Raw genomic sequence first — 25,458 nt, forward strand, 5'->3', positions numbered from 1 at the left:
GTATGTCTCATACAGTGACAATAAAATATCTTATCTTATCTTATCTCTGTTCCCTGTCCGCAAATATCACACCTGCAGTCCGTAAACGTGGGTGTGATCTTTGACTGCGACCTCTCCTTCAACAAACAAATAACCACAGTTGTGCAATCATGTTACTGCCAGTTGTGAAATATTGCTAAAACCAAATCATTCCTGTCAGCCCCTGACCTTGACTATAGTACCACCAGTGGTACCAGTACCAGGGGAACCTCTGGTACTGGTACCACCAGTGTACCAGTACCAGGGGAACCTCTGGTCTAGATGAGACAAAATGCACTAATAAATTACTGTATTTTAATGTGATGAAATGTATCCCTGAATGAAATGCATGACGAAGTGTACACTTTGTTTTATAATCCCAAATTCACATTTAAAAACACCACCTGTAAAGTATGAAAGTTCTACACAAGAATCCACTAGACTAGGCAAACCAAAGTAGAAGAACAAAAGTAGTGACTGATGTGTCAAGGTCAACTTTATTAGTCTGTCCCAAACTGGTCAATTCATTTCACATGCACGTCCCTGTTATAGGTAATACTACTGTCAACCACCAGGGGGTGCTGCAGTGCACCCTGACCAAACAGTAGAGCCACTGTGTGACTGGCCGTTTCACATTGAAGTCACAGTTGACATGAGCTGGTAACAATTAACAGTGTGCCATGTGGTTACTGATGTGCGTGCGTGCGTGCATGCGTGCGAGAGAGATAGGGGGATTACTTTTGCAATTTATTTTGGATCACGCCCCTTTTTCGCGTAGTTTGACAGACCTACTGGGCCAGTGCCAACGTGAAGTTTCAAGCCAATCGGACGCTGCGTTCATAATTTGAGGCATTTTGTTTAAAACGAGCCACTCCTGCAAACTTTGGATGCCACTCTAAGCCAATCAGGATGGAATGATGACCAATCGACATATCTGTCTTAATCACATGACCACAGAGATAAAGTGTACACATTTTTGTGATGTTTGGACAAAATCTGTACAGGTAATTAAACAAAAAAAAATACAATAAAACGTTTCGCAAAAATCTGCCTCCTGGACGGACACACGGACGGACGGACACACGGACGGACGGACGGAGTGCAAAACATACTCTCTCCCCATGCCTTCGGCCTGGTGGAGACAATAACATAAGAATGAGAATAATAGTAAAACAACATCATTATACAACACATGTTCAGATGTGTGGGGGTCCCTGGTACAACTCATGTTCAGGTGGGGGTCCCTGGTACAACTCATGTTCAGGTGGGGGTCCCTGGTACAACTCATGTTCAGGTGGGGGTCCCTGGTACAACTCATGTTCAGGTGGAGGTCCCTGGTACAACTCATGTTCAGGTGGGGGTCCCTGGTACAACTCATGTTCAGGTGGGGGTCCCTGGTACAACACATGTTCAGATGGGGGTCCCTGGTACAACACATGTTCAGATGTGTGGGGGTCCCTGGTACAACACATGTTCAGATGGGGGTCCCTGGTACAACTCATGTTCAGATGGGGGTCCCTGGTACAACACATGTTCAGATGTGTGGGGGTCCCTGGTACAACACATGTTCAGGTGGGGGTCCCTGGTACAACACATGTTCAGATGTGTGGGGGTCCCTGGTACAACACATGTTCAGGTGGGGGTCCCTGGTACAACACATGTTCAGATGGGGGTCCCTGGTACAACTCATGTTCAGATGGGGGTCCCTGGTACAACACATGTTCAGATGTGTGGGGGTCCCTGGTACAACACATGTTCAGATGTGTGGGGGTCCCTGGTACAACACATGTTCAGATGGGGGTCCCTGGTACAACTCATGTTCAGGTGGGGGTCCCTGGTACAACTCATGTTCAGGTGGGGGTCCCTGGTACAACACATGTTCAGATGTGTGGGGGTCCCTGGTACAACTCATGTTCAGGTGGGGGTCCCTGGTACAACTCATGTTCAGATGGGGGTCCCTGGTACAACACATGTTCAGATGTGTGGGGGTCCCTGGTACAACACATGTTCAGATGTGTGGGGGTCCCTGGTACAACACATGTTCAGATGGGGGTCCCTGGTACAACTCATGTTCAGGTGGGGGTCCCTGGTACAACTCATGTTCAGGTGGGGGTCCCTGGTACAACTCATGTTCAGATGTGTGGGGGTCCCTGGTACAACTCATGTTCAGGTGGGGGTCCCTGGTACAACACATGTTCAGATGTGTGGGGGTCCCTGGTACAACACATGTTCAGGTGGGGGTCCCTGGTACAACTCATGTTCAGGTGGGGGTCCCTGGTACAACACATGTTCAGATGGGGGGGTCCCTGGTACAACACATGTTCAGATGTGTGGGGGTCCCTGGTACAACACATGTTCAGATGGGGGTCCCTGGTACAACACATGTTCAGATGGGGGTCCCTGGTACAACACATGTTCAGATGGGGGTCCCTGGTACAACACATGTTCAGATGGGGTCCCTGGTACAACTCATGTTCAGATGGGGGTCCCTGGTACAACACATGTTCAGGTGGGGGTCCCTGGTACAACTCATGTTCAGGTGGGGGTCCCTGGTACAACTCATGTTCAGATGGGGGTCCCTGGTACAACACATGTTCAGGTGGGGGTCCCTGGTACAACTCATGTTCAGATGGGGGTCCCTGGTACAACACATGTTCAGATGGGGTCCCTGGTACAACTCATGTTCAGGTGGGGGTCCCTGGTACAACACATGTTCAGATGTGTGGGGGTCCCTGGTACAACTCATGTTCAGGTGGGGGTCCCTGGTACAACTCATGTTCAGGTGGGGGTCCCTGGTACAACTCATGTTCAGGTGGGGGTCCCTGGTACAACACATGTTCAGATGTGTGGGGGTCCCTGGTACAACTCATGTTCAGATGGGGGTCCCTGGTACAACTCATGTTCAGGTGGGGGTCCCTGGTACAACACATGTTCAGATGTGTGGGGGTCCCTGGTACAACTCATGTTCAGGTGGGGGTCCCTGGTACAACTCATGTTCAGGTGGGGGTCCCTGGTACAACTCATGTTCAGGTGGGGGTCCCTGGTACAACACATGTTCAGATGTGTGGGGGTCCCTGGTACAACTCATGTTCAGATGGGGGTCCCTGGTACAACTCATGTTCAGGTGGGGGTCCCTGGTACAACACATGTTCAGATGTGTGGGGGTCCCTGGTACAACTCATGTTCAGGTGGGGGTACCTGGTACAACTCATGTTCAGGTGGGGGTCCCTGGTACAACAAATGTTCAGATGTGTGGGGGTCCCTGGTACAACACATGTTCAGATGTGTGGGGGTCCCTGGTACAACACATGTTCAGGTGGGGGTCCCTGGTACAACACATGTTCAGATGGGGGTCCCTGGTACAACTCATGTTCAGGTGGGGGTCCCTGGTACAAAACATGTTCAGGTGGGGGTCCCTGGTACAACTCATGTTCAGATGGGGGTCCCTGGTACAACACATGTTCAGATGGGGGTCCTTGGTACAACACATGTTCAGATGGGGGTCCCTGGTACAAGTAAATATTAATTTGGGGGTTTGAGGGGTTTGTTAGGGTCTATTTGGACCCCTAGTGTGGTCTAGGGACCCCCAGGGATCCTTACGGGGGACCCTAGGGGTCCTTAAGGGGGTCCAGGGGTCTTGAGGGGGTTCCAGGTGGTCCTTGAGGGGGTTCCAGGGGTCTTGAGGGGGTTCCAGGGGTCTTGAGGGGTTCCAGGTGGTCCTTCAGGGGGTTCCAGGGGTCCTTGAGGGGGTTCCAGGGGTCTTGAGGGGGTTCCAGGTGGTCCTTGAGGGGTTCCACGGCGCTCACTTCACACAGGTGTGATTCTTTGAATAATAATGAACATTTTATCAAAAACATATCTGGTCTTATCTGTCTGTCTCTCGTCATCATCGTCATGATGATGATGTCACATGTGGAGTAACCATGGTGACCTGATGTGACCCTCGCATAGAGACTATCTCTGCCATAGAGCTATAAAAGATAGAGACCGAACTGGAGCGTTAGCCCCGCCCCCCCGCTATTCATTTCAGTGGAAGTTGCTCAGTGGCGTTTTGAAGCACCCGGAAGACTGACGGAAGTATAATTATAACTCAATGGCTCGAGCGAGCGGAAGTCTAGCCTAGCCTAGCCCCGGACCTCAATGTTGAGGTCCGGGCTTTTCACGTGACGTCATGAGCGTCCGTCCACTTCCATTAAGTGCTGCATTTCCACATTTCGCCAGTAGGTAGTGGCATCTTCAACGTTGGATAGCCTTACTGGGGGCTTGATCTCTGCTCACACAGAAACACTGAGGAGCCACGCCCCTCCAACCAGAACCCAACACATAGCGGTTCAGTGGACGTGATCTGGAAGGTGTACAGGTGGGTCAGAGTGTCCTCTGAGGACAGGTCATAGAAGGACAGAGTCCCAGCGGGACGGTCCACATACACTGCTACTCTGCAGACCCTGTTTGAGCGTCCAGAGGGACGGACAGAGAGGTCAGTCTCCTTCCCATTGTGTCTGACAGTGTAACTGTTACCACCACACTCCAGACTCCAGGACATGACATTGTATCCAAGCATACAGTCACCACCAGCTCCTTTCCTGCTGATTCTTCTGTCAGTCCCTGCTATAGTAACAATTCCACTGCACTCTACCTCAGAGTAGCAGCGTTCGCTCACACTCTCTGCACTCAGAACCTGCTCCCTGACATCAAACCTCTGAGGATGATGAGGATACTGATGATCCTGTCCATACACCCGTGTGACCTTCCTGTTGTCCTCAGACAGAGTGAGGTCACAGTGTGCTGTGTTTGTGTCCAGTGTGAGACGCTGGGAATCTGATGAGAAAACAACACAGTAAACATTAAAAACATTATTCACTGACTAAAACACGCGCGCGCGCACGCACGCACGCACACGCACACAAAGATGTAGACGGGCATATGCACGTACTGTACATGCACACACACACGCACACGCACACACACACACACACACACACACACACACAGATGTGCACAGGCGCACGCACGTACACACATGCATGCATGCACAAGCACACACGTATCGTGCATGCACAGAAGCCTTAACCCTTCATCGACTGGTGTCTCTCATAGGGCTCTGTACCACTGGTTCTCAACCTGTGGATTGGGACCCCAATATTATTGTGGGGGGTCCCTAGTTCAGAGACTCGTAGCGACAGACAGACAGACAGACAGACAGACAGACAGACAGACAGACACTCACATCTTGAAAGGAGTCGAGGATTAATCCAGTGATCTATCCAGTGTTCTCCTCCATGATTCACACTGTAGGAAGAAATGATAAAACATTTCTATTACCATTGAATGATACAGAGAGTGTGGGAGCTATTTAGTATTTTAGTATATTTTCTATATAATCTAATGCATTTATTATTTAGTTTGCTTTGCTTGATTAGTTTGTTTACAGACATTATTTTACAGCTAAATGCTTTTGTTTTGAAGGTGATGGGCAATTCTGGGGGCACAGCTGAGTCTACTTAATTAGGTGAGCACACACAGGTAGTCAGTGAGCACCGGGAAGGTTCATGGTTTTTTACCAGCAGAAACTACAATAAAACACCATCAAATGTTGCTGCCTGACTGGACAATGGCCTCATTCCCTATACCACACTGCGTAAGATTCGCTGCCCGGTGCCTTTAGTGGCCTTTTAAGTTTTTATTGTTCATTGTGTGAATTAGCCACTACAGAGAGTATGAACATGCATCACTTCATTAAGACTCTTCAGCTCACATTCACCATTAAACATTTATTGCAAAGCTATTGAATAAAGCAGTGGTTCTCAACCAGTGGTCCGGGGACCACGAGTGGTACCCATTCTGGACGGGAACCCCTTTTGGTGTTTTAACTAAGCATTATGTTATACTTTAGCTATTGAAAAATAGGAGATCTACAAGCTCATAGCACGCCATCGAGTGGCACGCTACGAGCTTGTAGGTCTGCTATTTTTGAAAAATCGTGAAAATGTGGCACAAATCTTTGAATATATATTTTTTCAGAGCAAACGTTCTTTTTTATTTGAGCCAAAATTGGTTCAAATGGGTCTGAGAGGCTAAATGTCATCAAACGGTGGTCCGTGGCTCAAATGGGTCTGAGAGGCTAAATGTCATCAAACGGTGGTCCGTGGCTCAAATGGGTCTGAGAGGCTAAATGTCATCAAACGGTGGTCCGTGGCTCAAATGGGTCTGAGAGGCTAAATGTCATCAGATGGTGGTCCGTGGCTCAAATGGGTCCGAGAGGCTAAATGTCATCAAACGGTGGTTCCGTGGCTCAAATGGGTCCGAGAGGCTAAATGTCATCAAACGGTGGTTCCGTGGCTCAAATGGGTCCGAGAGGCTAAATGTCATCAAACGGTGGTCCGTGGCTCAAATGGGTCCGAGAGGCTAAATGTCATCAAACGGTGGTTCCGTGGATCAAATGGGTCTGAGAGGCTAAATGTCATCAAACGGTGGTTCCGTGGCTCAAATGGGTCTGAGAGGCTAAATGTCATCAAACGGTGGTTCCGTGGCTCAAATGGGTCTGAGAGGCTAAATGTCATCAAACGGTGGTTCCGTGGCTCAAATGGGTCTGAGAGGCTAAATGTCATCAAACGGTGGTTCCGTGGCTCAAATGGGTCTGAGAGGCTAAATGTCATCAAACGGTGGTCCGTGGCTCAAATGGGTCTGAGGCTAAATGTCATCAAACGGTGGTCCGTGGCTCAAATGGGTCTGAGAGGCTAAATGTCATCAAACGTTGGTCCGTGGCTCAAATGGGTCTGAGAGGCTAAATGTCATCAAACGGTGGTCCGTGGCTCAAATGGGTCTGAGAGGCTAAATGTCATCAAACGTTGGTCCGTGGCTCAAATGGGTCTGAGAGGCTAAATGTCATCAAACGGTGGTCCGTGGCTCAAATGGGTCTGAGAGGCTAAATGTCATCAAACGGTGGTTCCGTGGCTCAAATGGGTCTGAGAGGCTAAATGTCATCAAACGGTGGTTCCGTGGCTCAAATGGGTCTGAGAGGCTAAATGTCATCAAACGGTGGTCCGTGGCTCAAATGGGTCTGAGGCTAAATGTCATCAAACGGTGGTCCGTGGCTCAAATGGGTCTGAGAGGCTAAATGTCATCAAACGTTGGTCCGTGGCTCAAATGGGTCTGAGAGGCTAAATGTCATCAAACGGTGGTCCGTGGCTCAAATGGGTCTGAGAGGCTAAATGTCATCAAACGTTGGTCCGTGGCTCAAATGGGTCTGAGAGGCTAAATGTCATCAAACGGTGGTCCGTGGCTCAAATGGGTCTGAGAGGCTAAATGTCATCAAACGGTGGTCCGTGGCTCAAATGCCCAATAAATAATGGTCTTTGATATGAAAAAGGTTGAGTATTGTATTTAGTATTTAGTATGCATTTAGTATTTAGTATTGCATTTAGTATTTATGCATTTAGTATTTAGTAAGCATTTAGTATTAGTATTGTATTTAGTATTTAGTATGCATTGTGGTGGCAAAAATGCATATAAACACTATGGTATTGATTAATTTAATGTAGCCTACTAGTAGTTGATACTTAACACTCTAATTACCACCTGTTCTTCACTGACCAACTCATTAGAGACTGCTGACTCATGTAAACCTATTTCAAACTGTGTGAGTTAACTATAGAATAGAGTCCATTTAAGGAATGACCATCTCTTGTTACTCCTGAAACTCTGTACACTCCTGAAAGTATAAAATATGTGTGGGACATGTGTGTGGGGAGTGCTGGGGGAAGCTCTGGAGGGAGACACTAGTCTCTCCGGTGTGATGATGTGTGTGGGGAGTGCTGGGGGAAGCTCTGGAGGGAGACACTAGTCTCTCTCCGGTGTGATGATGTGTGGAGGGGAGTGCTGGGGGAAGCTCTGGAGGGAGACACTAGTCTCTCTCCGGTGTGATGAAGCTCTGGAGGGAGACACTAGTCTCTCTCCGGTGTGATGAAGCTCTGGAGGGAGACACTAGTCTCTCTCCGGTGTGATGAAGCTCTGGAGGGAGACACTAGTCTCTCTCCGGTGTGATGAAGCTCTGGAGGGAGACACTAGTCTCTCTCCGGTGTGATGATGTGTGTGGGGAGGTGCTGGGGGAAGCTCTGGAGGGAGACACTAGTCTCTCTCCGGTGTGATGATGTGTGGAGGGGAGTGCTGGGGGAAGCTCTGGAGGGAGACACTAGTCTCTCTCCGGTGTGATGAAGCTCTGGAGGGAGACACTAGTCTCTCTCCGGTGTGATGAAGCTCTGGAGGGAGACACTAGTCTCTCTCCGGTGTGATGATGTGTGTGGGGAGTGCTGGGGGAAGCTCTGGAGGGAGACACTAGTCTCTCTCCGGTGTGATGAAGCTCTGGAGGGAGACACTAGTCTCTCTCCGGTGTGATGAAGCTCTGGAGGGAGACACTAGTCTCTCTCCGGTGTGATGAAGCTCTGGAGGGAGACACTAGTCTCTCTCTGGTGTGATGATGTGTGAGGGGAGTGCTGGGGGAAGCTCTGGAGGGAGACACTAGTCTCTCTCCGGTGTGATGATGTGTGAGGGGAGTGCTGGGGGAAGCTCTGGAGGGAGACACTAGTCTCTCTCCGGTGTGATGATGTGTGAGGGGAGTGCTGGGGGAAGCTCTGGAGGGAGACACTAGTCTCTCTCCGGTGTGATGATGTGTGTGGGGAGGTGCTGGGGGAAGCTCTGGAGGGAGACACTAGTCTCTCTCCGGTGTGATGAAGCTCTGGAGGGAGACACTAGTCTCTCTCCGGTGTGATGAAGCTCTGGAGGGAGACACTAGTCTCTCTCCGGTGTGATGATGTGTGAGGGGAGGTGCTGGGGGAAGCTCTGGAGGGAGACACTAGTCTCTCTCCGGTGTGATGATGTGTGAGGGGAGGTGCTGGGGGAAGCTCTGGAGGGAGACACTAGTCTCTCTCCGGTGTGATGATGTGTGTGGGGAGGTGCTGGGGGAAGCTCTGGAGGGAGACACTAGTCTCTCTCCGGTGTGATGATGTGTGAGGGGAGTGCTGGGGGAAGCTCTGGAGGGAGACACTAGTCTCTCTCCGGTGTGATGAAGCTCTGGAGGGAGACACTTCCTGATGTTGTTTACTTACTAATAGTAATATCACAAGCTGCCAGAACAGCATTTAGTATTTAGTATGCATTTAGTATGCATTTAGTATTTAGTATGCATTTAGTATGCATTTAGTATTTAGTATTGCATTTAGTATTTAGTATTGCATTTAGTATTTAGTATGCATTTAGTATCTAGTATTGCATTTAGTATTGCATTTAGTATTTAGTATGCATTTAGTATTTAGTATGTATGCATTTAGTATTTAGTATGCATTTAGAATTTAGTATGCATTAGTATTTAGTATGCATTTAGTATTTAGTATGCATTAGTATTTAGTATTGCATTTAAGTATTTTGTATTGTATTTAGTATTTGGATGCATTTAGTATTTAGTATTGTATTTAGTATGGCATAAGATAAAGACATTAAAACAATAACATAACTGTCAATGTCCACTTGAGCTGGATTTGGGTAAAGTGATTATAATATGTCACATGCAGTGAGTATGAGTCTAACAACATATCTGACAGTATCTGATGATATATAAAGTTATATGTCGTCACATGCAGTGAGTATGAGTCTGACAACATATCTGACAGTATCTGATGATATATAAAGTTATAATATGTCACATGCAGTGAGTATGAGTCTGACAACATATGACAGTATCTGATTATATATAAAGTTATAATATGTCACATGCAGTGAGTATGAGTCTGACAACATATCTGATGATATATAAAGTTATAATATGTCACATGCAGTGAGTATGAGTCTAACAACATATCTGATGATATATAAAGTTATAATATGTCACATGCAGTGAGTATGAGTCTAACAACATATCTGATGATATATAAAGTTATAATATGTCACATGCAGTGAGTATGAGTCTAACAACATATCTGATGATATATAAAGTTATAATATGTCACATGCAGTGAGTATGAGTCTAACAACATATCTGATGATATATAAAGTTATAATATGTCACATGCAGTGAGTATGAGTCTAACAACATCTGATGATATATAAAGTCACCATAACAACTTTGATGAGGCAGTGTTGTGTTGTTTCAAAACATAACCTTCTATATTGTCAGTGTTGCTCAAACCTTTTCATGTCAAGAACCCCCACAATTATCTGTATTTGGCTGCGGACCCCCATCTGAAAATATGTTGTTTTAGGGATACCACAGAAGCAAAGATTTGAGTAAAAATGTTCGCTCTGAAATAATATATATATATTCAAAGATTTGCGCGACATTGTCACGATTTTTCAAAAATAGCAGATCTACAAGCTCGATCTTGTAGATCTGCTATTTTTCAATAGCTAAAGTATAACATAATGCTTAAAACACCAACAGGGGTTCCCGTCCAGAATGGGCTAATACTTTTAATTGGTTTCATATTTGTAAAGCCCACACACAGACGTACAGTGTTCAATAGCACCGATTTATTGCAGAAAAAAGAAATACAGAGATAGGTTTGCATCCGACATACGGTACTAAAATATGTACACCCAAAACTGCGCGCGCGCACACACACACACACACACACACACACACACACACACACACACACACACACACACACACACACACACACACACACACACAGTCCCTGACGGCCGACGACACACATGCATCCACGTTACCTCATAAAAACACCATAGATTTCACTGTGTAGTTTATGAATTGAACACATTGATAAAGTTATCTGCGCAGTGTGAAGGCAAACCGCAGCTAATTAAATATGCAAGAATCCCAACTTCTCTGCCCATTCGCAGCGACTCTAGCGAAGTATTAGTTGTGAATGCGACCTAAGAAGTCACGTTGTAGTCATTTCATTCTCATTTCACCGGACTGGCCTACTTAGTCTCTGAACATGAAACACTAACCAACATGGGCACAGTCAATCAATCTTACAGGTGGAGCAAATTAATTAATAATGAGCATAACGGCTGCTCTGCCTCTCTGACAACTAGCAGCTCAGCTACGCAGCTCTGTGCAGCCTGCCTCGGCTGCCTGCCTGCTTGTTGCACCGACTGCTTTAGTGCTTGTTGCACCGACTGCTTTAGTGCTTGTTGCACCGACTGCTTTAGTGCTTGTTGCACCGACTGCTTTAGTGCTTGTTGCACCGACTGCTTTAGCTTTAGTGCTGCTGACTGAATGATCGGAGCAGAGTGGATTCAGAGGCGGGGCTACTTGGCCAGTGGAAAACAGCAACATGCATGCATGTGTCTCAGACTCTCAACCTCTCTTTCAAACCTCACTGTGCATTGCGTAAATCACACGTTAATTAAATGAACGCCGTTAAAATGGATTTGCGTAATTAACGTGTTAACTTTGACAGCCTTAGAAAAAATGTAATAAAAACCAACATGGATGGACACAGTCCAAGTCGACTCACTTGACAGTCTCCAGTCCAGCAGAGAGCAGCGTCTGCTCAGCATCTCCTCCTGGGTGGTTACAGCTGAGGTCCACATGCTTCAGATGGGAGGAGGGGTTGAGGGCTACAGCTGAAGCCAGAGAAGAACAGCCTTTCTCTGTGATCGCACAGCCTGACAACCTGCAGAGAAATCCACACTTTAACAAACTGCTGTTGATGCTCCAGTACAGAGAAAACTATATTTACCTCAGAGTCTGCAGTACAGATCCACACAGAATAAAACTCTATTTACCTCAGGGTCTGCAGTACAGATCCACACATAATAAAACTCTATTTACCTCAGAGTCTGCAGTACAGATCCACACAGAATAAAACTCTATTTACCTCGGGGTCTGCAGTACAGATCCACACAGAATAAAACTCTATTTACCTCAGAGTCTGCAGTACAGATCCACACAGAATAAAACTCTATTTACCTCAGGGTCTGCAGTACAGATCCACACATAATAAAACTCTATTTACCTCAGAGTCTGCAGGTGACAATGTGGACTCTTCACTCCGGCACATAGAAGCTCAATTCCGGAGTCCTGCAGGTTGTTCAAAGTCAGGTCTAATTCTCTCAAATGGGAAGGATTGGAGGCGAGAGCCGAGGCCAGAACTTCACAGCTTCTCTCTGACAACCAGCAGTTCTTCAGACTAAATGAAGAATACAACCAGATGAGGAGAGAGAGAGAGAGAGAGAGAGAGAGAGAGAGAGAGAGAGAGAGAGAGAGAGAGAGAGATTTTAAGACAAATAAAATACATATTCCTGCCATACAATTTTCGTTGGCTCATAAAAGCATACGTTTTCCACATAAAACCGTCTCTCCCACTGGGTTTTTAGATATTGATCCAAAGTTGATGTTTAGAACGTTTTGTGCAATTTGATCAAACTGTCGGGGGCTGACCAGCCTGCGCGGGGGCTTACTGATGTCTAGTTACGCCCCTGATACTCAACAACAATTAAGAATTAACATTAATATAAATATCATTCAAAACTAGGGGATGACACTCTGACAAAACACATTCAACCACTCATAGTGTCATCAGAGGTGTTTAGGGTTTTAAATGTAGTATATCAGCATAAAGACTACATTAGTCACTGTATCTTATCAAAATTAAGGTCAGTGTGAGTTACCATGATATCAACCTTATCCACCTCCATAATAACTGCATTATAATCACTTACTATAACATGATGTAACCAAATCAAAATCAAAATGTGAATTGAATCTGACCTGAGAATCTCCAGACAACAGTTTGGGCTCTTCAGTGCAGCACAGATGAGATCCACTCCGGAATCCTTCAAGACGTTTCCACTCAAGTCCAGTTCTCTCAAATGGGACGGATTGGAGCTGAGAGCTGAAGCCACAACTTCAATGTGTTCCTTCTTGAGGTTACAGTCAACAAGTCTGTAATTACAGATTAAATGTAATTAAATGTAATCAGAGATGATCAAAACAGAACAGACCACGTTCACTGTCAAGGAGGTTCCCTGTGGTGCTGTCTGAAATGTGTGTGTGTGTGTGTGTGTGTGTGTGTGTGTGTGTGTGTGTGTGTGTGTGTGTGTGTGTGTGTGTGTGTGTGTGTGTGTGTGTGTGTGTGTGTGTGTGTGTGTGTGTGTGTGTGTGTGTGTGTGTGTGTGTGTGTGTGTGTGTGTGTGTTGCTCCGCTCCCTCCACTGGCTCCCGGTCGTTGCCCGCACAGAATACAAAACTCTGATGCTGGCATTCAAAGCAACCAAAGGTATGGCTCCCCCATATCTTGCAAGTATGATTGAACCCTACAAACCCTCCCGCGCACTCAGATCAGCCAACGCAGGTAAGCTGGAAGTACCCTCACTAAAAACGCCGGGACAACGCTCCACACGTCCCAAACTCTTCTCCCTTCTGGCTCCAAAACTGTGGAATGCACTTCCCGTTGCAGTCAGAACTGCAGCATCACTCCCAATCTTCCGCCGTAGTCTGAAAACCCACCTTTTCAGACTCCATCATGGCCCATAGCACTTACCCTACCCCCTTAGATAGCACTTCTGTAGACTTAGATAGCATTTGATACAGACTTATAGCATGTTATGTAGACAGCACTATAATTGCATTGTATGTAGTCATAGCACGTCATAGTACATATGTATAGCATTGTATAGTATATATGTATAGTTTATATGTATAGTTTCATTATATACGCTTACGCATGTTTCATGATAAATACGATAAATACTTTTTATACATGTGATGTATTCCCATGCTTTTTTGTTCTTGCTTAATGTAAGTCGCTCTGGACTAAGAGCGTCTGCTAAATGCCTAAATTGTAAATTGTGTGTGTGTGTGTGTGTGTGTGTGTGTGTGTGTGTGTGTGTGTGTGTGTGTGTGTGTGTGTGTGTGTGTGTGTGTGTGTGTGTGTGTGTGTGTGTCAACAGATGAACAGCCTGTACGACCGCATGACATTTGTTAAATATTTTGCTTTGCTTAACAAAGTCCTCTGTGAACACTAAGCAGACCTAATGCAAAATGCAATAATGTAAACATTTGGTCCTTGATTCAGACCTTGTAAGCAAACTTTAGGTGTGAAAGGCACCTAAAATATCTTCAATCTAGTTCTTCAGACATTAGCAGGATGTCAGTAAGAACAGAGAAGTGGAAGACAGATGGAAAGCATGGAACTTACATTTAAATGTATTAAGAAACGTGTAAACGTAATGACCTAGCTCATTGTTTAAAAGACCATCCTCTGTAAAAGCAAAGCAAAGTTACTATATTTACCCCTTCACTAATGGTAAGGTCCATTTCTCATTTGGTATAGTCTGTTTTCATTGTAGAATAACTAATGAGGACACTGGTAAATAGTACAGAGAGGACTGTAGTAGGAATGTAGTATCTCAGCATAAAGACTACAAACATTAGTCACTGTATCTTATCAATATTAAGGTCAGTGTGAGTTACCATGATATCAACCTTATCCACACTTCAAATAAAGTACCACCTCCATAATAACTGCATTATAATCACTTACTATAACAGAACGTAACCAAATAAAAATAAAAATGGTAAATTAATCTGACCTGGCCTGGGCCATGGCTCAGTGGTCCAGGCACCTTGGCTGGTAATCCAGTCTGGCAGTGTGCCGCGGGTTCGACTCCCGATCCCGACGGCCTTTACTGCATGTCTTCCCCCCCATCTATCTCCCCATTTCCTGTCAGCCTACTGTCTGTCCCTCCATAAAATAATAATAAAGGCGAAAACCAAAAAATATATATATATAAAAAAAAAATCTGACCTGAGAATCTCCAGACAACAGTTTGGGCTCTTCAGTGCAGCACAGATGAGATCCACTCCGGAATCCTTCAAGACGTTTCCACTCAAGTCCAGTTCTCTCAAATGGGACGGATTGGAGCTGAGAGCTGAAGCCACAACTTCAATGTGTTCCTTCTCGAGGTTACAGCCAGCAAATCTGTAATTACAGATTAAATGTAAAATCAGAGATGATCAAAACAGAACAGACCAGGTTCACTGTCAAGGAGGTTCCCTGTGGTGATGTCTGAAATGTGTGTGTGTTTGGATACTTTTCTGGCTAAGCAAATAAGAGGCATATTGAATTTAGTTCTTCAGACATTAGCAGGATGTCAGTAAGAACAGAGAACAGAGAAGTGGAAGACAGATGGAAAGCATGGAACTTACATTTAAATGTATTAAGTAACGTGTAAACGTAATGACCAAGCTCATTGTTTAAAAGACCATCCTCTGTACACCCCTTCACTAATGGTACGGTCCATTTCTCATTTGGTATAGTCTGTTTTCATTGTAGAATAACTAATGAAGACACTGGTAAATAGTACAGAGAGGACACTAGGGCTGGGGCGGTATGGGACTTGTACCGCCGAAAAACGCATTTTCCACGTTTTTCTGTTGTTATCCAGTTTACCAAAATGAAATCCACAACGGCGCTATTGTGAAGAAGTTGAAAAAGAAATAAAGAGAATTGAATGTTTAGTGTAATTAGGAAGATTAAAGACCCTTGCGCAGCGCAAGGTAATTAACCCCAGCTGCAAACGATCCGGTCTTTGAGTGTGCGATTATAATATATATATAAATCATTTTGGGCCAAATAACAATTCTGGGCGTTGGGGGGTGCGTCAGCCATCAGGAGCCAGGAGAGGTAACAGGGGGTGCAGGCCAACAGAGTTTTGGAACGGATATTATGGACTAATGTTTTATTAAGGAAAGATTGGCATGTCAACGCAGCAACACGTGTTCGGGTGTCAATCAAATCAACTGCGTCTCCCGCAGCCCGCTGTTAAAAAATAAATAAAAAAGCGAGCGGATTTCACATCATCACAGATGTGTTGAGCGTCTTTTTCCTGCGATCCCATTGACTGTCACAACAGACAACATTTATAGGTGGGTCTGGTTTGGAGTATAAATAGCCTAATTTAAAACACTGTCAGACTTTGTTTTGAGCGAATGTTAATACCTTGCGCTATTGTAAGTAACAGCCAGGTGCATCGTGCATTGCTCAGACTCAGTTATGTTGTCATTTTGTCATTATACAGTATATATATATAGAGAGAGAAACATTAGGCTAAACGTGTAGCCTATGGATAAGGGCGCATCGATGTAACAGGTTTCAACTTTGTATTGATTTGAACCGGCGGAGAGGTCGGTGGCGCATCTCATACAAACAGCAGCATGACTTGGATTGATGAACATTGCATGTGTCTGTCAGCGAGAGACGAGGGGAGAGAGAAAGGGAGAGAGAGAGAAAGGGAGAGAGAGCCGGGCAGTTCCACTGCAGGTCACTCGTGGAAAGATTTACAGAAAGGACGGACAGAACTGTTTTTATCTTTTGACTGACAAAACGTTTAGACTGAGGTTTAATAGGTAGGTAGAGTCTATCGGGTTGGAATGATCATTTCGTTTTGGAATCGCATTGGCAACCATTCTCACTCCAAGGACATGCCCGCTCAGCAGCGCATCGCATGAAACAAACACCTCACCATTCAAATACGTGAGGTATTTGAATGATGAGGGGACGTATTATACGTCCCCTCATCATGGAACGTATTATCTTAAACATATTAAACAAATTCCAAGTTAACTGACGATAGATTGCTGAGCCAAACTCATAATATATGATGAATTGAAAGGTTCAACTTCCAGCCGCTCCACACCACGCAGCAACTGCGCGCCTCCCCAAGCCATGAGTTAACATTATTGCTTGATTGATTGAAGTTTGTATTAACAGTTTGCTGAATTACAGTACATTTCTAGCACAACTCAATATAAAAACTGTTAACTGAGTGGACGACAACATAAAGCATTACACTTATTTACAAGAGGGTCCACTGTTTTCAATTCATCATAACATATAGGCCTACACATATACACTTCTGTAAAGCCAAAAACAGGAAATCCTCATAAAGGAGGTAAAAAGGGGGAAAAACATATACAGTGAGGGGAAAAAGGGGTGGGTGGGGGATTTGAGAGCAGTTTTGAAGGAGTCAAGGGATTCACATGTCTTAATGACAGTTGGTAGGGCGTTCCATGTTTGTGGCATACTGTAGGAGCGAAAATAATTAACTCCCTCTGGTGGTGTTGTGTTGCTGGCATGATTAGACTGACTGAGCATCACTGATTCCTTTATTATGATACACTTTTAATTTCATATCACACCATATGCACTCGTAGGCCTATAGAACTTAGGTCGCCAGAACAGCACGGACAAAATACAGTTTTTTTGGTCTCCCCCCGGCCCGGTCCTCTTGGGGGCCCGGGCTGTCAGATGATCGATGGACGATTTTATACACAATCACTCACGACAGATAAAACCAGCGGGCCCCCGCGAATCCCGCATCCTCCCGCAATTAACAAGATACAGAGCTTACAGCTATAGCCTATAATAGCCTACACTTTAGCAAAATATCATGTCTGATGAGAAAGCACTGCGCTGGACAAGCACCGTGGAGTCTGTCTACTCTCTCCAACAGACATCATCAGACACGCTCCCAAAGTGGCAGCACCTGTCAATCATTAGTAGGCTAATGATCACTGTGAGAAGTGCATGTGTGGAGTTCCTTTCCTCCACAACGGACTTTTTCGCTTCTAAACCCCTTGTTGCTTTTCCCTGTGTGCGTCACTCATAGTGAAACAGAACACAAAGATTCAGGTTCGGCGAGGCCCGGCGGTAATGAACCCGATACCGCGGTATGCGTTACATACCGGCGGTATTGGCGATATTGCGGTTATTGCACCCAGCCCTAGAGGACACACACACACACACACACACACACACACACCCCTGTAGACTGTTTGAACCATTCACTCGTAAATACAGTATGAAGTGAGTCTCACTGAACTGAATTGATGTAGTTTTAACTGAAATAATGTTCTCATTTGTCACAATGACAATGTGTATATGTGTTTATTTTTTATTTTTTGAATGAATGCATGAATGCATGAATGCATGAAGTATATGAGTGAAAGCTGCTCTAACATGATTATATTCTTATGACTACTAACCTGGCCGTTTTGCAGTTCCTCACAGCTGGGACCAGTCTCCGTCGCCCCTCCGGTGATGTTGTGTATTTCTGCAGGTCCAACTCCTCCAGAACCTCCTCTGACATCTCCAGCATTGAGGCCAGAGCTGAACACTGGGGCACAGAGAGTTCCTTCCCTGATCTGTTCTCTGACTCCAGGTACTGTTGGATCCCCTGACGTACTGACGGGTCGTGCATCTCCATCAGACAGTGGAAGATGTTGATACATCTGTCAGGAGAGGCACGGCGATCATTCATCTCCTTCAGGTTGCTGATGGCTCTCTGGATCTCCTCTGGACTGTTCTCTGTCTGACCCAGCAGACCTCCTAACAGACTCTGGTTGGACTCCAGCGAGAGACCATGAAGGAAGCAGACAAAGAGGTCCAGGCGACCACTCTCACTCTGCAGGGTTTTCGTCATAGCAGCCTTCAGGAAGTCAGACAGGGAACTGTCACTGTTGTAATTGTCACGTCCCCGTTGGTCACGTCCCAGGAATGTCTTCAGGACCTCCGTGTTCTTCTGAGTGAAACAGTGGAACAGGTAGACTGCAGCCAGAAACTCCTGGATGCTCAGATGAACGAAGCAGTAGACCGTTTTGTGGAAGAACAAACCGTCTTCTCTGAAGAAGGTTGTGCAAAAGCCCAAGTTCTTCAAGTCCTTGTTCACATCAAGACCACACGCTTTCAGGTCTTTCTCATAGAAAATTATGTTGCCTTTGGCCAGTTGGTGAAACGCCAGCTCGGCCAGCTTCAGAAGAACTTGTCCTGCATCCTTTATGAGCTTCTCTCTGTCTACCTCGCCTAGTGCAGGATTCTCCCGCTGTATCTCACCCATCAGGAAGTGGCAGAACAGCTCAACCAGGGTGTTGGGCAGCTTGACTGTCGTCCCCATGTTCTTCACAACGGTAGCAAGGATCCAACAGAAGACTGGGATTTCACACATGGTGAGGAGGATCTTTGATTCTTTGATCTGTGAGAAGATTGAGTTGGCCTGGTTCTCATCACTGAACGTCTTCTTGAAGAACTCCTCCTTCTGGTCATCTGTGATGAACCCTCGTACTTCTGTCATCCTGTTTACAATTACAAACTCCTTAGGGATCTGATTGGCTGCTACAGGTCGCGATGTTATCCAGACGCAAGCAGAGGGGAGCAGATTTCTCTTGATGAGGTTTACAAGGAGATCTTCCACTGGGTAAGAGTCGTTGACATTCATGAGGCCAAGATCTTTTCTGAAATCAAACTGGAAATTATTTTCATCATAACCATCCATAACAAACATGACTTTGAAGGGGATGTTGTTGTCTCCTGCCGTTTGCAATTCAGTGAAGATATGATTAAGTATGTCTTCCTCAATAAATCTGGTTTCCGCGATGCAGTGGTGAATTAGCTGTGCCAAAGTAAAGTTCTGTCCCTTGAGCAGATTTAACTGGCGGAACTTGAGCGGGAACACGAGGTGTGGGTCTTGGGGGAAACATCTCTTGGCCCAGTCAGACACAAATTTGTGTATGAGGAACGTTTTGCCAATTCCTGCACAGCCGACGGTCAGCACTGTTCTTTTGATCCGTCCAGAAAAGTCTTTGAACATCTGACCGAGTTGGATTTCTGTTCCCTCTCCTGCCTTCTTCATCTCCATCTGTCTGACCTCATGATGGCTGTAGATGTCTGTTCTTTGGATGTCTACATTGTAGAGTGGGGTGAAGACGTTTTCAAACACGACCTCAGGCTGTGTGCCCAGTTCTACACTCAGATATGTGTTGTTCATGTTGCGTTGAAGCTGCTCTTCATAGTCAGTGATGTGACGATATCCTGGTGTTCTCTCCAACAGACCTGTAGTGAACAAAGCAATTCCACTTTGTCATATGTCTTGCTCGCTAGCGCGCGAGACATTTGCACGCGCACGCGCGCACACACACACACACACACACACACACACACACACACACACACACACACACACACACACACACACACACACACACACACACACACACACACACACACACACACACCTTACCTCTCAGTTTGGCAGCTCTGTCTCGTCTTTCCTTCTCTCCTTCTGTCAAAGCTGAGATGTGAGACAGTGATTGGTCAGTGAGATGAGAGACAGTGATTGGTCAGTGAGATGAGAGACAGTGATTGGTCAGTGAGATGTGAGACAGTGATTGGTCAGTGAGATGAGAGACAGTGATTGGTCAGTGAGATGTGAGACAGTGATTGGTCAGTGAGATGAGAGACAGTGATTGGTCAGTGAGATGAGAGACAGTGATTGGTCAGTGAGATGTGAGACAGTGATTGGTCAGTGAGATGAGAGACAGTGATTGGTCAGTGAGATGTGAGACAGTGATTGGTCAGTGAGATGAGAGACAGTGATTGGTCAGTGAGATGTGAGACAGTGATTGGTCAGTGAGATGTGAGACAGTGATTGGTCAGTGAGATGAGAGACAGTGATTGGTCAGTGAGATGTGAGACAGTGATTGGTCAGTGAGATGAGAGACAGTGATTGGTCAGTGAGATGAGAGACAGTGATTGGTCAGTGAGATGTGAGACAGTGATTGGTCAGTGAGATGAGAGACAGTGATTGGTCAGTGAGATGAGAGACAGTGATTGGTCAGTGAGATGAGAGACAGTGATTGGTCAATGAGATGAGAGACAGTGATTGGTCAGTGAGATGAGAGACAGTGATTGGTCAGTGAGATGAGAGACAGTGATTGGTCAGTGAGATGAGAGACAGTGATTGGTCAGGGAGATGTGAGACAGTGATTGGTCAGTGAGATGAGAGACAGTGATTGGTCAGTAGGATGTGAGACAGTGATTGGTCAGTGAGATGAGAGACAGTGATTGGTCAGTGAGATGAGAGACAGTGATTGGTCAGTGAGATGAGAGACAGTGATTGGTCAGTGAGATGAGAGACAGTGATTGGTCAGTGAGATGTGAGACAGTGATTGGTCAGTGAGATGAGAGACAGTGATTGGTCAGTAGGATGTGAGACAGTGATTGGTCAGTGGGATGAGAGACAGTGATTGGTCAGTGAGATGTGAGACAGTGATTGGTCAGTGAGATGAGAGACAGTGATTGGTCAGTGATATGTAAGACAGTGATTGGTCAGTGAGATGAGCGACAGTGATTGGTCAGTGAGATGAGAGACAGTGATTGGTCAGTGAGATGTAAGACAGTGATTGGTCAGTGAGATGAGAGACAGTGATTGGTCAGTGAGATGTGAGGCAGTGATTGATCAGTGGGATGTGAGACAGTGATTGGTCAGTGAGATTTTAGATTTTTTTTCCCACCATAGTTATCATCACAGATACATAGATGTATGATTTGTATTGATATAGATTTATCATTATAGATAAATCAATGAATTGATTCATCTTATTATAAACTATTACAAATACATCACTTAACAAATCATTTAACCCATTTTGGGCGGGAACCCTTTTTGGTGTTTTAAGCATTACATTATGCTTTAGCTATTGAAAAATAGCAGATCTACAAGCTCATAGCGCGGCACCGAGTAACACGCTATGAACTTGTAGGTCTGCTATTTTTGAAAAATCATGAAAATGTGCCTCAAATCTTTGAATATATATTCTTTCAGAGTTTCAGTTTTTAACTCAAATCTTTGCTTCTGGGGTGTCCCTGGAACAACATATTTTCAGATGGGGGTCGGCGGCCAATTACATATCATTTTTGGGGTCCTTGACATGAAATATATTGAGAACCACTGATATAGAAACTTGAGGTTTTTCAGAGTAGCGCGCCACCACTTGGTGGCGCGCTACAACCTTCACACCGAGTACCAGTACTTAATTTTGAGTACTCGCAGATACCAAGTACCAAATAGTACTTTTTGTTTTACCACTTATTTTACCTCATTTAACACCTTTTAATTTAAATACTAGGTGACGTGTCTTGTTCCATTATAAATGACTTAAATACTAGGTGTCTTGTTCCATTATAAATGACTTAAATACTAGGTGTCTTGTTCCATTATAAATCACCTAAATACTAGGTGTCTTGTTCCATTATAAATGACTTAAATACTAGGTGTCTTGTTCCATTATAAATGACTTAAATACTAGGTGTCTTGTTCCATTATAAATGACTTAAATACTAGGTGTCTTGTTCCATTATAAATGACTTAAATACTAGGTGTCTTGTTCCATTATAAATGACTTAAATACTAGGTGTCTTGTTCCATTATAAATGACTTAAATACTAGGTGTCTTGTTCCATTATAAATGACTTAAATACTAGGTGTCTTGTTCCATTATAAATGACTTAAATACTAGGTGTCTTGTTCCACTATAAATGACTTAAATACTAGGTGTCTTGTTCCATTATAAATCACCTAAATACTAGGTGTCTTGTTCCATTATAAATACTTACAAGGTGTCTTCCTCCAGAGTAAAACTCCAAGTGCTACTATCACCATGACGACAGTAACGATAACACTAACAATAAGCCCTTGTCTTAATCCTCTGCCTGGTGGTTCTTTAGGAGCTGAAAGACAGAAATATAAAACAGAACTAGAAAAGAAAATGTCTTCACCTTTTTGATTCCTCTGCGACCACTTCCTGGTAAAACAGGAAGTGAACAGATCCCCTTCCGGGTTGCACCATCTAACTCCACCCCCCCTCATAGAGTTGTGGGAGGAGTTTGACGGCAATCAGTCAAACCGGAAGTAGGAATTGTTGTTTTATGGAATTGGAAGTCCGTAAGACCACCCACCTGGAGTTATGGCTGTTTAAAGCCCAGCCAATAGGATTCAATAATCATAGTCCCCCTAGCAACCCCTCAAGGACCCCTGGGGGTCCCTGGACCGCACTTTGATAACCACTGGCATGGCTGGCAAATGGGAGGAGACATGGACGGAAACCCCTGGGCAATGTGTGTGTGGTGTGTGTGTCATATTGTCGGGGAGGTGTCTCCACGGCAACTGGCACGGGAATTAGTCACTCGCCCCTTTGCCCCCAACCCCCGTCCCGTCCCCCGACGACGGACGGACGGACGGACGCACCCACGCACGCACATGCGTGCGTCCGTCCGGCGAGTGACAACACACACACACACACACACACACACACACACACACACACACACACACACACACACACACACACACACACACACACACACACACACACACACACACACACACACACACACACACACACACAGTATCAGTTAAACTACGTACCTCTGTAAAGCGGGTTGTCTACAGCCTTGCTGTGCTCCACACTGAACCAGTTCTTCATCGCACAGGATATTCTTTTAACTTTTCTCCCTTCCTCGTCGTCGCTGATCGTCACCGCCCGGGAGTCGGGTCCGCTCCATTCCTCATCGTTGTAGATCCTGGTCTCGTTGGGTTTGGGTCGAGTCCATTTCTCATCGTGGAACCACCATCGATAGGTGACCACGGCCGACTCTGTGACGTCTCCGATGCAGTGCAGCGTGCAGTTGCTGGAGTTGGAGTCACACGGAGCCACGATGGCCAGGTCTGCATCTGGGACTCTCTCTGTTGAGGAGACAGAATGAGTCACATGGACAGTACAACGACAGCACAGAAAACTGCCAAAACTGGGCTCTCCCCAGGTTGGCAGAGCGAGCGTAGCGCCCTGGATTAGAGTTCAGGCAATTTGGCAACGGGTGAAAAATGGGTTACAAAATTGTGGGATAAAAAATATATATAAAATAAATCACACCCATATCATCGTACATCACCCATTCATTGCCAATGGGAATTAACAATGGGTAGGACAAAAATAGCCAATTTGCTGTCTACATATGACTGATCAATATGATCAATTCTCCATTCATTGTCAATGGGAATTTAATGTTTTGTTTAAAAAACAAAAATACATCGCATGGATGCACCTGGGACGTATCCTCAGTGATGTATCCCAAGGTCATCGGGGTTTCGGGTCTCCCAACATCATACCCCTCACTCAGGTGATCCAGCCGGGGTGATTGGCCAGCTGTGTTGTCCCAACACGAACATTAAATGCAGGGGTTAAAGCAAGAAAAAAAAACAAGACGGAAAAATGTTTTCAGACACCCCCCGCCATTCAGCAGCGTGTGGCGCATTCTGAGCATGCTGATCCATGTAAATATTTTTTGAGTGCGAATGGAAGCTTGGTAGTTTGGACTTAGTAGCAAGTATATGCTGCGTTTTGATGACTTAATGTCATTCACACGCACCCCCCACCCCACACCCCCCTTATTAAATGTTTTTGCAGATTCGCACTGATCTCATAAATGGCCAATATGAAGCATTCCTCAAGACGGAAATCCGTCCCCAGGATGGAGAACTTTAAGCCCTGTAAATGCCATTGACAATGAATGGACAGCTTTTTTAAATATTTTTTATCTCACAATTTCATAACCCATTTTTCACCTCTGTGTCAATTATCTAATGTGATCCTGGGCTCTACACACCCTCCACCAACCTAGTCCCCATATACAGCATGGGGGACATGGGGTGAGCAACGGACTTGAACTCATGCTTCCTTCATGCCTGAGTGTCCAAGTTGCTCCTTTACACTTGACAGGGGGGAGTTTCCCTGGTTGGACGTAGCGCGTGGAAGGAACACGTTTTTCCAACCAGTTCCTTTCCCCTCCATCAGGCGCCCCGGCTGGCCAGGGGGAGGCAGTTTAGAGACCAGGATTACTGCATGTTTTTTGTGAGGGTACCTACCCTAGGGGACACGGGGAGAACATGCAAACTCCACACAGGCCCTTTCGCCAACCCCACCTCGGGTATGGGCACTGATGACGCGGAGGAGGAAACACGCCGCCAGCACCCACAGCGTCCCGAGCGGGAATTGAACCCAGGACCTTCTAGCTGTGAGGCTAGACAGCTTTGACTGTTGGTGTAAACACAAACACTGAAGACAAAGGTGAGGACAAAAATTGTGATTGGCCAGAATGAGACGATGTACGATTGTGATTTTTATATTAACAACTTGAACCCTATTAGGAGGGGGAAATTAGCCCAACATAGCAGATCTACAAGCTCACGTGAGCGTGGCTTTATTGTTAACGGCATGGTTATTAGTCTGTGCGTGTGCGTGTACTGTAAATCACCGCTATTTAGGATGTGGCCGTCATATTGATTTACCTATTCACTAATCATTCATTACTTAACCCATTCAGGGCGGGAACCGCTTTCGGTGTATTAAGCATTATATTAAGCACTATGTTATACTTGCTATTGAAAAATAGCATATCTAGCTACGTAGCTCATAGTGCGCTAGCTAGCTAGCTATATCTGCTATTTTTCAATAGTCATTACATCTCTTTAAGCATGTAAGTCTTGTTGTGAGTCATACTTACTCATCTCTTTAAGCAGGTAAGTCTTGTTGTGAGTCATACTTACTCATCTCTTTAAGCAGGTAAGTCTTGTTGTGAGTCAT

General features: G+C 45.4%; 1 protein-coding gene across 1 annotated transcript; it reads right to left on the bottom strand.

Moving 5' to 3' along the window:
• Nucleotides 1–4,270: 4,270 nt before the first annotated feature.
• LOC306913220 (NACHT, LRR and PYD domains-containing protein 3-like) lies at nt 4,271–25,458 on the bottom strand (the record flags this gene model as incomplete). Its single annotated transcript, XM_079489810.1, has 11 exons — nt 4,271–4,836; nt 5,246–5,307; nt 11,496–11,654; nt 11,997–12,170; nt 12,752–12,925; nt 14,789–14,962; nt 18,028–19,870; nt 20,058–20,108; nt 22,529–22,546; nt 23,244–23,561; nt 25,422–25,458. The coding sequence occupies 11 exons, from the start codon at nt 25,456–25,458 to the stop codon at nt 4,271–4,273; spliced, it is 3,576 nt and encodes a 1,191-aa protein (XP_079345936.1).

Source organism: Electrona antarctica (assembly GCF_951216825.1).
Source record: "Electrona antarctica genome assembly, chromosome: 20".
Taxonomy (NCBI): domain Eukaryota; kingdom Metazoa; phylum Chordata; class Actinopteri; order Myctophiformes; family Myctophidae; genus Electrona; species Electrona antarctica.